This window comes from Saccopteryx bilineata, chromosome 4, assembly GCF_036850765.1.
Source record: "Saccopteryx bilineata isolate mSacBil1 chromosome 4, mSacBil1_pri_phased_curated, whole genome shotgun sequence".
NCBI lineage: Eukaryota > Metazoa > Chordata > Mammalia > Chiroptera > Emballonuridae > Saccopteryx > Saccopteryx bilineata.
The window spans coordinates 242,426,216-242,440,993 of record NC_089493.1 but is presented as its reverse complement, the minus strand read 5'-3'; the positions used below and the strand labels follow the sequence as shown (position 1 = coordinate 242,440,993).

Below are 14,778 nucleotides of genomic sequence, written 5' to 3'. Positions count from 1 at the left end.
CTATCCACTGCACCACCGCCTGGTCAGGCTTAACTGTGTTTATTTGATGATCCTGATCTGAATGGGGAGTGGAAACTCGACCACCTACTCCTATAAGCCAGTGCTCATTCACTTGTCATGGTCTTGTCTGACCCTGTTACTGTTTTATGGAGTATACTGTTTTGTGAATGCACATTTTTATCTAACAGCTTAACAATTTTTTGTTGTTGTTTATTTATTGATTTTAGGAAGGAAAAATCCCCATCAAATTGCTGTTCCACCCATTCATGCATTTGTTAATTATTTTTTTTTTAAAGATTTTATTCATTGATTTTAGAGAGAGGAGAGAGAGAGAGAGAGAAGAGGAGGGAAGAGTGAGCAACAGTTGCTTCTTGCATGTGCCTTGGCCAGGCTAACCCAGGGCCTCGAACTGGCAACCTCAGCATTCCAGGTTGACGCTTTGTCCACTGTGCCACCACAGGTCAAGCTCATAAATTGATTCTTCATTGTGCCCTGACTAGGGATGAAACCTGCAACTTTGACATATTGGGATGATGCTCTAACCAACTGAGCTGTCTGGCCAGGGCTTATCTAACAGCTTTTTCCCCCTCAGTCCAAGCTTCACTCCTGTTGCCTAAGTGCCCAAGGTCTGCAGTCCTCATAGTTTACTTTTTCCAGGGTTCTTTTGTTTAGGTTGTATGATCCTATACCTACCAAGGGTTAAGGCCAAGACCTTGGTGGAGGATTCCCATCTCTTTCTAAATAAACTTTCAGACAGTCTCCCAGTTTTCAGTCTTCTGTCTCACTTGTGTTCTTTGTGGTACACAGTGTCTCTCCAAACCTGAGGTTCTTTGGGTTTTTGAGAGGACAAATTACTCTGATTTCCCCTTTGCAGATTTTATAGGCTATAGCGGAGCTGAAGAAATTGGGTCGGGCATTAATCTGTCTGCTTTGTGGTCCCCAAATTTGTTGAAATTACTTCTCCCTTGTTGTTCCTCTTTTCCTTTTGGAAAGGAGAGGTGAGTAATATGTGGTTGATCCTCAACATTTAACCATAGCCCAATATTATGACACTCAAAAGAAAAGAGATGGCAAGTTAGAGTTAGTTGAGTTTCTATATATAGTTATCTCAATGTATCATATAATTAAAACCCTATTATCATTATGAAATGAAAGATAATTCTAAATGATTTCTGAATGAACTACTGATATTATTTAGTGTCTGATCCAGCCAGTTTATAGAGCAACCAGAGAATATGGCCATCCACTGGCACTTGTGCTCTGGAGGCCTGCACAATGTTCTGGGAGAGCAGTGTTGTGGGACTGGGAGACCTGTATCCTCCTGTGCTGCTCTGAGTTTCATTACTCCCCCTGTAGGACCCAGTTCCTTATTTGGTTATAAGGGTCTGTCTGGTCTCCAAGCTAACTTTTAGGGTAAACATTCTGTGTTTCTCCGTGCGTGTGGCTGAAAGGGAGGACACCTCGTGTGAAAGCCACGTACCTCTCACTCCTAAGGCTTGAATATGGACCTAGAGGCTTGCCAGCCCATAGAACTGAAATCCCTGTGGAATGTCCCTGCCTTATCAGCAGAGTGGAGCCGGGTGCCTGCTCTGGTTCCTAGTTCTTCTGGTCCTGAGGCTCGGGTTCCTGGAGCACAGACTCGCATTGGCTGAATGCTAACTCCCATCTGCTCTTCCCAGCTGCCGGTGTGTTAACTGTGTGAATGAAATAGCGCACTTTGCTCTCTGCTGAGTGCAGGCTGTAGGGCTAGAGACTTTGTTACAGCTAGCATTAGACTTTCTGAGGAAGGGAAATGTTATACCCCAGCAATCTCCATTGAAACTATTCTCGCTGTAAACACTCCCAATGACCTATTAAGCTGTATTAGAAGAGCTCGGTGTGATAAAGTTGTATAAACTAGAGAGTGAAAATCTTGGGTCATGTGATATACTTACATTCCACTGAGTTGAAAGATCTGGACATATTTACTTCTATAGCCTTATAAATAAATACCTATATTAAACACCTATCAAAGGCAGGTTAGTGCAATATGGTCGAAGTTCTAGATTTATTTCAATTGAAAGTTTAAAACGCTATTTCAAACTAACTTTAAAACAAAACAAAATTAGAATATCTAACTTGTAAGTCCAGGAGTAACTTGAACTATGGCTAGATCCTGAGCTCCAGGTATTATATTCAGGCCCTACTCTCTCCGCATCTGTTAACTGTGCCTGTGCATATTGACCTGAGATAATACTCACTCAAGACCCAACCCCAGACAGTTACTGTGCTGGGGAGGGAGATGGTATCATGACTGTCCGTCCTCGAGTTGTGTCCCTCCCGCAACCACCCGGAAAGGAGAGGAGCCTTTCCCACAAGGAACAGGGGAAGCAGTAACAGCTCCCCACCACTCTGTGCTTCGTTTGCAGAAAGTACAGCCACTTGTGAAGATCTAATTTGCAGAAAAGGAAACTAGAGAGGAGCAGGATTTGGACTTCTAAAAGTAGGCAGGAAGGAAACATTGGAGAACACTAATGATGTAATGAATGATCAGATCAGATTTGTGTCTTAGCTTGACCTGAGCTCTATGTGTTGAGTCAATCACTTATATACTGAGTTGAAATAGGAGGCTAGGTGGTAGTGATCAGAAACTGGTAGGACTGGCATAGAACCAGGAATCTGTCTTCTGCAGTGTTTGGATTTCACCCAGAAAGGAGTTGGCAGTTCACTGTGGGAAATCTGACAAATGACAAATATGTATGTGACAAATGAGTGTATACACCATAGTTGACTAAGATAAGCATCCCAGATTTAAGCTTCATCCACACAAGTCATTTCTCACTGAAGAATTTGCCACAAATGTACCACACTTTGATGTATGGGACCTGAAGTCCCCATCTGGACTTTACAACAGAGGTCCTTTCTAGTTGTGGCTGAGCCTTCATTATGTTTCCTGGGATCATGGTCCCAGGAATCCATGAATGGGATTTAGCAGATGCATCAATCAAACCTCCGAAAATTTATGAGTAGAAGATCCATCTCACCTATTAGATTAAGAGGGGGCTAAACTGAAGGAGATTAAGAACCACTGCATTGTGCGAGTGCTCCTGGAAACAAGGTGATCCTGCTTTCTCCGAGTTCTTGTTCCGGAATGCCAAACTCCCATTACGTGATATATTTCTAAAAGAGACTCACAGTGTAATGGGATGTTCCAATCACAAATTTATTCCTATAGCTGTCCCAGTTGAAACATGGAACATGTTTTTATAAAGAGATCTAATTATTAATATAGTAGCAAGCAAGATTTATTGGGGTGACACCGGTGAACAAATTATACAGGTTTCAGGTGTACAATTCTAGAACACATCATCGGCACACTGATGGAGAACCATCAAGTCTCCATCGATCACCATCTAGCCCCCCACATCCTCCTCCCCCGGCAGTCAGCACTGTTGTGTGTATCCATGAGTTTTTTCTCTTTTTTTGTACAATCCCTCCACACCGACCAGCCCATGCCCCCACAGCATTCAGCCTGCTATTAGTCTGCCTTTATTTTGTTTGTTCATTTTGTTCATTAGATTCCACATATGAGTGAAATCATTTGGTATTTGTCTTTCTCTGATTGGCTGGTATTATTATTATTATTATATATATTTTTTAACAGACAGAGAGTCAGAGAGAGGGATAGACAGGGACAGACAGACAGGAACGGAGAGATGAGAAGCATCAATCATTAGTTTTTCATTGCGCTTTGTGACACCTTAGTTCATTGATTGCATTCTCATATGTGCCTTGATCGTGGGCCTTCAGCAGACCGAGTAACCCCTTGCTTGAGCCAGCAACCTTGGGTCCAAGCTGGTGAGCTTTTGCTCAAAGCAGATGAGCCCGCGCTCAAGCTGGCGACCTCAGGGTCTCAAACCTGGGTCCTTCCGCATCCCAGTCCAACGCTCTATCCACTGCGCCACCACCTGGTCAGGTTGACTGGCTGGTCTTATTGTTTAATAGTCTCCAAACTTGTCTGTTTAAAAAATAAGTTGTTTGAGCTTTTACAGCTTGTATTGCCAGTTTCTGTATATTTAGAGATTAAGTATTTTTTCTACTGTATTAATGTTCTGTATTCTATAAAATATAAACTAGGCATTAAAGGGCAAGGTGAGAAATAAACGGATAAATATTCTTCTTACACTCCAGTGAATTGTTACAGTTACCTTATGTGTGAGACTTTGGTTTAAACTACATGGATTTAAATAGAGTTTTCAGAGTAAACTGGAAATATATCCCAACCCTTTTCTTATACTGTTCCCCTGGAAAATGTGTTTTAAGTTCTAAACCACTTTATAATAATTGGAACTACTATTTTGTTATAAACTTGAGACCCCCAAGCCTTTTCCTATTGTCATATTGCATCCCTGGAGACTCTGAGGCAGACCTTGGCGAGGGTGGGATTGGGAGCTCAGCATACCCTTGGAGTGGGGGACCAGTGCTGAACGGTACACTTGACTTCCTGAATATGTTGAGTTTTTTCTAACCTCCTGGCTCTTTGTCTCTACTTTTCATTCTTAGCATTAACAACCTTTGTTTTTTTTTTTGTTTTTTTTTTTATAAATTTTTATTAATGGTAATGGGATGACATTAATAAATCAGGGTACATATATTCAAAGAAAACATGTCTAGGTTATTTTGTCATCAAATTATGTTGCAAACCCCTCGCCCAAAGTCAGATTGTCCTCCGTCACCCTCTATCTGGTTCTCTGTGCCCCTCCCCCTCCCCCTAACTCTCTCCCTCCCTCCCTCCCATGTCCTCCCCCCCCCCCCCACCCTTGGTAACCACCACACTCTTGTCCATGTCTCTTAGTCTCATTTTTATGTTCCACCAATGTATGGAATCATGTAGTTCTTGTTTTTTTCTGATTTACTTATTTCACTCCTTATAATGTTATCAAGATCCCACCATTTTGCTGTAAATGATCTGATGTCATCATTTCTTATGGCTGAGTAGTATTCCATAGTGTATATGTGCCACATCTTCTTTATCCAGTCTTCTATTGAAGGGCTTTTTGGTTGTTTCCATGTCTTGGCCACTGTGAACAGTGCTGCAATGAACATGGGGCTACATGTGTCTTCACGTATCAATGTTTCTGAGGTTTTGGGGTATATACCCAGTAGAGGGATTGCTGGGTCATAAGGTAGTTCTATTTGCAGTTTTTTGAGGAACCACCATACTTTCCTCCATAATGGTTGTACTACTTTACAGTCCCACCAACAGTGAATGAGGGTTCCTTTTTCTCCACAGCCTCTCCAACATTTGCTATTACCCGTCTTGTTGATAATAGCTAATCTAACAGGAGTGAGGTGGTATCTCATTGTAGTTTTGATTTGCATTTCTCTAATAACTAATGAAGCTGAGCATCTTTTCATATATCTGTTGGCCATTTGTATCTCTTCCTGGGAGAAGTGTCTGTTCATGTCCTCTTCCCATTTTTTTATTGGATTGTTTTTTTGTTTGTTGTTGAGTTTTATGAGTTCTTTGTAAATTTTGGATATTAGGCCCTTATCTGAGCTGTCGTTTGAAAATATCAGTTCCCATATAGTTGGCTGTCTGTTTATTTTGATACCAGTTTCTCTTGCTGAGCAAAAACTTTTAATTCTGATGTAGTCCCATTCATTTATCTTTGCCTTCACTTCTCTTGCCATTGGAGTCAAGTTCATAAAATGTTCTTTAAAACCCAGGTCCATGATTTTAGTACCTATGTCTTCTTCTATGTACTTTATTGTTTCAGGTCTTATAAAATTTAGGTCTTTGATCCATTTTGAATTAATTTTAGTACACGGGGACAGGCTGTAGTCGAGTTTCATTCTTTTGCATGTGGCTTTCCAGTTTTCCCAACACCATTTGTTGAAGAGGCTTTCTTTTCTCCATTGTGTGTTGTTGGCCCCTTTATCAAAGATTATTTGACCATATATATGTGGTTTTATTTCTGGGCTTTCTATTCTGTTCCATTGGTCTGAGTGTCTATTTTTTTGCCAATACCATGCTGTTTTGATTATCGTGGCCCTATAATATAGTTTGAAGTCAGGTATTGTAATGCCCCCAGCTTCATTCTTTTTCCTTAGGATTGTTTTGGCTATTCGGGGTTTTTTATAGTTCCATATAAATCTGATGATTTTTTGTTCCATTTCTTTAAAAAATCTCATAGGGATTTTGATGGGAATTGCATTAAATTTGTATATTGCTTTGGGTAATATGGCCATTTTGATTATATTTATTCTTCCTATCCAAGAACAAGGAATATTTTTCCATCTCATTGTATCTTTTTCGATTTCCCTTAACAATGCTTTGTAATTTTCATTATATAGGTCCTTTACGTTCTTTGTTATGTTTATTCCTAGGTATTTTATTTTTTTTGTTGCAATCGTGAAGGGGATTATTTTTTTGAGTTCATTTTCTAATATTTCATTGTTGGCATATAGAAAGGCTATGGACTTTTGTATGTTAATTTTGTATCCTGCGACCTTACTGTATTGGTTTATTGTTTCTAATAATCTTTTTGTGGAGTCCTTCGGGTTTTCGATGTATAGGATCATATCATCAGCAAAAAGTGATACCTTTACTTCTTCTTTTCCGATATGGATGCCTTTTATTTCTTTGTCTTGTCTGATTGCTCTGGCCAGAACTTCTAGCACCATGTTGAATAAGAGTGGAGAGAGTGGACAACCCTGTCTTGTTCCTGATTTAAGGTAGAAAGTCCTCAGTTTTATGCCGTTTAATAGGATAACAACCTTTGTTTTTAAATTAAAAGCAAACAAACAACTACCACCAGGAAAGAAAGTTGGGAGAAATCTGTGAGCAAAATTTGGTTAGTTTAAATTACTGGGTTGTTTTAACAAAAGCTTTAGTAAAGAATTATTTTAAAAAGAGATAATAAGCCTGGCCTGTGGTGGCACAGTAGATAAAGCATCAACCTGGAACGCTGAGGTTGCAGGTTCGAAGCCCTGGGCTTGCCCAGTCAAGGCACATACAAGAAGCAAGTTGATGCTTCCTGTTCCCCTCCCCCATCCTTTCTCTCTCTCTCTCTCTCTCTCTCTCTCTCTCTCTCTCTCTCTCTCTCTCTCTCTCTCTCTCTCGTCTCTCTAAAATCAATCAATAAAAAAATATTTAAAAAAAAGAGATAATAAAATTTTGAACTTGGTTTCTCTTGTGTTACCATGTTTATCTACCAAATAAGAAAATAGGTAATAGAAAAAATAAAAAGACTGAAATGAAATATATATTAACAATTAGTTGTGATTAATGATCTTATAGGTGACTTTTTTCTCTTTCTTTCCCAGTTATCAATGATATAATTGCCTTGTTGACAAAACAAAAAAAATTTCCCTCCAAAATGTTATTGTCATTCCTAAAAGCACCAACAGCTCATCAGCCTGATTTAAGAATGTCTGCCTCAGCAGGCAGTGCGAGGCATTGAAACACACCTGGATGTTTTACTACAGATTGTATTCTATACTACCCAGGTGCCTCCACCCTCAAAGCTTTGTAATTCTTGCATCTCCTACTTTCCGAATTTAACTTTGAGGCTGAGTATGAATCACTTTGACTGCTGCTTAGGCCCTGTGAGAAGCTAAATATAGCTGCATTCTTGATGTCTGTCTGATACCAGTCTTAACAGCCAGAAATATTTGAACTCTCTATTACTGTTGAAGAAGGGAAATACCACAAAGGACACGTTCTTCCTTCTCTGAATCTCTACTTCAGTTTTACCTTAACTTCCCCCCCCCATCCCCTTCCATCATACTTAATTCATGGAAATTATTTTTCTGCTGCTACTGAAAAATAATTCAATTCTGGTCCTTCAAGCATGAGACATCCCGATTGTTTTTCACTGCTCTGGCCTTAGAAGAAATTCAATCACCAACAGTATTTTGCATCCAGCCAGCACACATCAAAACTCCTGTCTGTCTTGGCACTGAGAGCCTAAGACGTTTCTGCATCAGTCAAAAATTATAGTAACACTAAAACTGATCAGTGAGGAAGACCCGGTTTTATTTTTCAAACACAATCTCTTATAGCCCATGTGTGCTTTCTCTAAAATACAACTTGTCTTTATTCTCTTACGCAGTTTAAATCAGAAGACCTCTGTGTTTTCCTCCCTGGGTGAACAGCTATTTTAATGTAAATGACTCTTCAATAAATATGAACTTGGATGGGGGGGGAGCAGGATGGGGTAGGGGCAGAAATTAGGTTAAGTAATTTTATGACTTCCTAATCCTAGAGGCACTGGTTTTCCCAGTTTGCAGTTTTATTATTGAGTTTCTCCACAAAATATTTCAAGAACATTCAGATAAATGAACAATAGAAGCAGCTGATTGTTAACTTCATGGGAACACAATTATTTCCCCGCTATGGTAGCTCATGAGGTTGATGAAAGTACCTAAGTCGTATTAAAATATCTTTGAGCTGTGAAACTCCGAAATTTCTGTGGTGTTAGCTTTAAGCATAATGGGGAAAATTATACCCATTAAAAAATTGAAATACAATGTTCACGTTTTTGCCTCTGTGAACTCAGTTGTATTTTGATACCAGTTACTTAAATATAAACTGTGTTGTATGGTTACTTTTAAGAAGGAAGATGTTAAGTGAATTGTATACTTTAGGAATTGTTCCCTAAGGGCACATACATTTCCAAATTTTCTTTGAACAGGGAAGTTCAGTCAATTGGTGGGTGTTTAATGAATAAATACCCTAAGGACTTTCAGTACAGTAGGAGCCTCCTTTACCTCTTTCTTTCCCAATTAAAAATTTTTTTTGTCAGAGTGATACAACTTAATTTCAGCTGTAATTTCTTTTCTCTTAATGTATACATTCAGACTTCTTAAGTTTTAATGTATATATTATAAATTCAGTTGAGTAGAAAAGAAGTCTCTTGGGCCCTGGCCTTTCTGGAACGCACTCTGGCTCAGCCTCCCAGCCTAGCACCCACTCGGGCCCCTGAACATAACGTCAGATCGGCTTGGGGAAGGATCTTGACTCTTTTCTAGCTCAGGGGTCAGGAACCTTTTTGGCTGAGAGCCATGAACGCCACATATTTTATAATTCCATAAGAGCCATACAACGACCCGTGTACGTTACGCATTATCCAATAAAAATTTGGTGTTGTCCTGGAGGACAGCTGTGATTGGCTCCAGCTACCCGCAACCATGAACACGAGCGGTAGGAAATGAATGGATTGTAATACATGAGAATGTTTTATATAAATTTTTAACATTATTATTTTTTTTATTAAAGATTTGTCTACAAGCCAGATGCGGCCATCAAAAGAGCCACATCTGGCTCGCGAGCCATAGGTTCCCAACCCATTTTAGCTCTTCATCTCTCTGCCTTAAGCTTACTGTTTAGCTTAATGTTCTTTTGCTGGTCCTCAGAGTGCCTCACTTGGGAATGATAATATTTGTAGCTGGTGACACAGATAGTGAAGACAAACACTGTATAGCACTCAGCTGTTTGCCTGGCATTATCCTAAGTACTTGATATTCACTAATGTAATGAATCCTTAACTACCTCAACAACCTTAGACATACCGTATTTCTTCATGTATAAGACGCTTCCATGTGTAAGACGCACCTTAATTTTGGGGCCCGAAATTTGGGGGAAAAATGTATTACATAAAGTTATTGAACTCGTTTTATTTATCAGAAAATTCATACAACTCCTCATCACTGTCAAAACTCCCATCCATTAGCTTTTCCTCATCTGTGTCTGATGACGAATCACTGTCTTCAACACTGAGTTCAAAAACAAGTGCAAAAAAGCGGGAAATGCAAGTAAAAAAAATCTACAACCACTGTAAGACGCACATGGTTTTTAGACCCCAGAATTTTCAAAGAAAGGTGCGTCTTATACATAGGGAAATATGGTAATTATCCCCATTTTTCAGATGAGGAAGCAGAGGCACAGAAAAATGAACTTGTCCAAAGTCAAATAGCTAGTTAGTGACACAGCTGAGACTGAAGCAGGGGTGTCTGGTTCCAAAACCTGTGCTTCTACCCACGACCCAGCCTCACCACGAGTCCGCAAGCTCAGCTGCTACCCACATCTCAAGGATTTGTGGAAATTTGCACTCTAGATTATTGGTGTCCTTCTTGGTTTATGCAGTGAACTCAGCAGTGTCATTTCAAACCCAGGATCAAGTATGCCACACCTGTGAGCTGCCATCTCATATTCTTGAGTTGTGTAGATCAGAGAAGCCGGAAAAGCCAGTGTCTTGCCCTATCGTTCAATTGCCCCTTTGACTCACTCGAGTTTAATATGAGCCCACTAAGGTTAGGAAACCCAGGACATGGGAGCTGGTGCATCACCAATGCTGGCTTCTTCTGCACTCTCCTATAGTCTATCAGATCCTGATATCGTTATCAAAATTAGCTAAATTAGGGGAAATGTTCACAGTCTAATTCATTCTGCTTTTGCGAAATTGGGGCTGTAGAGCTGGATATGTCGTTGAAGTTAAAAAGGATGACGCCTCAAAGTGGTTTGGTTTCCTGTAGGTTCTGAATTTTTTTTTTTTTTACTAAAATTGTTTTTCTGCAGAAGAAATCATACACTCACAATGAAATTTCTTTACACCTAAAGTGAAGATGTGCTTCTCCCAGCTCTAAAATCTCCTTGTGTAGTTCTATCATGGAAAAGACGGGGACCAGGAGAGCATCCCAGGTTCTCTGCCCTCAAGTGGCAAGAATGTAAAATCCACGTTCACCATTTTATTGTTTTCTCCCCACGCGGTTCATCTTAAAAGTACAATTGAATCTTTAATTCGCAAATGCTAACTTCCATTTAAATATACATTTTCTCTGAGGATCATTTATTTTTCTCGTATTAAGTGGGTTGAAGAGACAAATCCACTTGCATAGCTGAATGAGATTCAGATGTCTGGTAATTCCTTTTCGGAAGGAATTCCTCTTTAGGAATTAGCATGGTGTATGTATGTATGTGGAATCTAAGTGAACAGGAAGTTGGTATTTTTGTTTAGAGTAAATTTCTCTTTGACTCATTTTCTCATGTGCGAAATCATGCTTTTGAAGAACCCAAAAGTGAAGAGAAAAGAAGAATGAGAAGAATTTATTATTGTTCCCAAATTGTTGATTTTCAAATGAACTCACTTATTTTTATCATGGAACAATTTAAACTTTATATGGCACCTGTCATCTTGGGCAGCTCCAAGAGCAGAATCATCTCACCCTGAGCAATCGCAGGAAACCTGTCGGGCTCAGCCTAGGAGAAGCAGAACTTAAAGGGAGGAGCCTTTTTAGGATGTTGTTGGTAATAACATGCAGTTAGATGGCAGTTAGCCAGAAGACTGAGGTTACCACCTAAATCTTTGGCAGGGGCTCGAGAATTCTAAGAATCAGGCTGGCCCTTGGTTGTATAACATTTTATGAGGCATTTATGTCTCATTCACGCACCGCTGGACTGAAATGCTAGAACCCAAGGAAGAGTTCATCGTTCTGCACAGCCCTGTGGCTCTGTGTGTGTTGGCGTCTGCAGAGCCGGGGCCCATGAAGAAGTCGAGTGTAGGTACAAGGCTGGGTGGGGCTGCGAGTTTCCTTGAGGAAATGGGCGGGAAGATGAGTCCTATTTTAAGTGTCGTTGTTTTCTATATATAATATCTGGACTCAGTGTAGCCTTTTCTATCTTTTTGAAGGGAAATTGAAAACTATGGGTAAGGATCGAGACCTCTTGTTCAGGGGTTTGGATTTTGTAGAAAGTCTGCCTAGGGTAAGCTGCCCCGGCGCCCTAAAGTACAAGGTCCTACAGCGTGCTCCTCTACCCTGATCTGATGCACACGCACTGCTTCCAGGAACGTTCACAGACAAAGACATCGGTAAGCTCCATGGCGTTCTGTTATTGAATTGCTGCTCTCAGTGGCCTCCTCTTCTACGCAAGCTTGTAACACTGGATTTTATTCAAATATGTTTATTTGTAAGAGATTTCAGCCTTCTAGTAACCCAAGTCAGTGTCAAGAATTCATCTTATGTAGGCTAAAAGTTGAAAGTGACTGTGAATCAAATAAGCAGCACTACTTAAAAGTAATTTTCAATAATATGGCAGTATTTGTAGAATAGGTTTCTTTATGTGTTTAAATGCCTTTCATCGTCAAAGTAATGACTAGGCCATTTCATTTCATGAACTATCACAGTGTTCCTGAAAGTCAGTCAGCACCACTAAATACAAGTGGTCAGCAAATACTGAGTGCCTATTCTTTCAAGGACTAGTCAGAATAGATCTTTACGTTTAAACTCTGTGTGACTCAGAATGTCATTCTCCTGCCTTTTGTGGTAGAGAGTGGAAGAACCTTATCTTTAGCATCCACACTTTCTCTCTCTATCCCCCCACCCCACCCACCTACCCATCCAGTGTCTCTGCGTCCTCTGTATCCTTTTGTATTTGGGAGCGGTGGCGGGAGATGATCAGACTAGCAGGATTGGTTCTGACAATCAAGGTCTTTCTACACCATCTGTTAGTCTGACAAATGTCACAGTAGTTAGGATTAAATAACATTTCTAATCAAGGGATTTGGGGCAGTCAAATATATTTTAGGTGACTTGGGAAGTATGTGGATCTAATTCTCAAAGAAATGTTGATTTAATGGTAAATGTTTCAGCCTTCCTCCCCAAAGTGATAGACACGCTGTTAACACTGGCTGGAGTGGGGGTGGGGGAAGACTCGGGGCACAGAGGGGGAGAGAGAACGCTCAAACAAGCAAGTTTGTATCACCCCAGAGCTGTAAGTCACAGAAATGGCAATTTTGTTCCTGTTCTCAATCACTAGATTGTCTCTCAGAATAATACAAGACTTAAAAACCTGGGGATTCAAAGAATCTAGTCTGAGCCATTGAGAGGCATTTGGTTCTAAGTTTAGTTATCTAAGGAAAACATCAAAATTATTTTGGTAATATTTTTCTCCCTGAATTACAGGTATTTCCAGCCTTTACAACTCATGGCAACTTGCTGTACAAATCAATACTCCATCTGGCCCCAAAATAATTTGTTTCAAAGGAGTCTGTTTCCTTGGCTCTAATAGTTTCAGATAAAGTGAATGGTCTTATTCCCTTTGCTCTTTTGTATAATGTTGTTTCACTAATATTAGTGACAGTCAAGTTTATAGAGTGCTAGCTGCATGTGGGAAGCGTTGCTAAGTGCTTTACATATATCATCTCATTTAATCCCTGTGCCCAGCTTTGGCAGTGGGTGCAGTCTGCCATCTGCAGATGCAGAGGGCTGCTAAGGGGCTTGAGTGTCTACAGACTCTGGTGTCCTTTGGGGGTTCCTGGAACCAACCCTCATGGGTACCGAATAATGCCTCTGTAGAGGTGGGTGTATCGTGTGGATGTTCTTCACGTGCATAGCCACTTTCAGAGTTCTAGAGGGCCTGGCTGTGTAGGTTCACACAATCATATGTCATAGAGACTACCCACTCTATAAGCATCAGCTCCCCCAAATCTAGTTCTTCTTCTGGGTAGATAATAGGTTTAGAAGCCCGCTCTAGGTCACATAGCCATGGAGCCCAGCTTGAAGCCCAGGCTGTCTGGCTCCAAGCCCCTAAAAGCACTCTGCACACAGGTAAAAGAATGGGTTTTTCTGAAGGTCTGTATAAAAGTCCTGTCTCATGTGTTATATAAATTATACTTAATTTGCAATTGTTTTCTTCCTTATGTGCAAATAGTTTCTTTCTTGCTTTAATCAATTTTTTCAAAGTGCCTTTCATTAGAGTTGAAGATATTTGAAGCAGTGATACATTGAATATATATGTATATAATCATGCATTAAAATGATTTTGAACTCTAATGTGAAAAACCTGCCAAATAAACTGACCAGTTCTCCAGTGTCACCCATTTGGAGTTTTTGGTGTGTGAGTGCAGACTAGGAAGGCAAAGGGAGCACTTGGGGTCACCTAGAAGCTGGTTGACTTGGGCAAAAGGTATGGACATGTTGACTCGCACAGCCTGTTGTTATTGTGTGCTAGATCCAGGCCTCTAATTCTGGGAATTGACTCCAAGACTCAATTAACTGGACCCCCACCTCCCCCTCATCCACCCACTGAGACCCAGCATTTCAGCACTGGGAGATGGAATGCAGTCATATTCAATGGATTAAGCAGAAACTATTCATGTAAACCTGAAAGAGTTCATGAGTGTGTTAGATCCCTTCCTCATCGGCCCAGCCTACCGTGTCTTTTGATTCTTTTTCCCCTGGAGTTTAGAAAATCCAGTGTTCGAACTGACAAACTTTATTTTGGTTTTTCTGTTTGTTTCCTTTAAGGTAAAAGCTAGTTAACAATGTGCAGTCCTTGTGCTTGGAGTGGTGATAAATTTATTTAGGTAATTGTATTCCATAGTTTGTTAACCTGCTATACAGTGAATATATGACCAGAGGGTTAAGTTCAAAGCTTTATAGGTCCTGTACAACTTTGTGTCAGTTAATAAATAGTTGGATATAATGAAAACTAGGGCTTCCTGTGGATAGAGTTGAAGAGTATTAAAGTAGACTGGGATTTGGATGTTTTCAAGGAACACTGGAGGTGTGAAATGGCCTTGAAATAAATATGGCAGGCCCCAGAACTCACTGCACATCAACAAACCCACAATATTCTTTATTGTCTCCAAGTTCAATACATAGTTTTCATATTTTTCTCACACATATTGATAATCATGATTATCTAAAACACATTGCTGATAACTTTCATGGCTGTCAAGAAAATTTGTGAGCTTTCTCTTTCTGGGAGAAACTTCCGGCGCAGAGATGATATGG

General features: G+C 40.1%; 1 protein-coding gene across 3 annotated transcripts in view; it reads left to right on the top strand.

Annotated features, from left to right (window-relative positions):
* Positions 1-14,778, top strand: part of MCC (MCC regulator of WNT signaling pathway) — a 550,138-nt gene that overhangs the window by 270,886 nt on the left and 264,474 nt on the right. Inside the window, exon 1 of one of the 3 annotated variants that reach the window (XM_066274075.1) lies at positions 11,699-11,852. The exons of the other annotated variants lie outside the window; for them this stretch is intronic. Coding sequence (XP_066130172.1) covers positions 11,808-11,852 — 45 coding nt within the window. The 5' untranslated portion in view covers positions 11,699-11,807. Of the gene's footprint in view, positions 1-11,698; positions 11,853-14,778 lie in introns of those variants that run through there. 3 annotated transcript variants of the gene reach the window in all.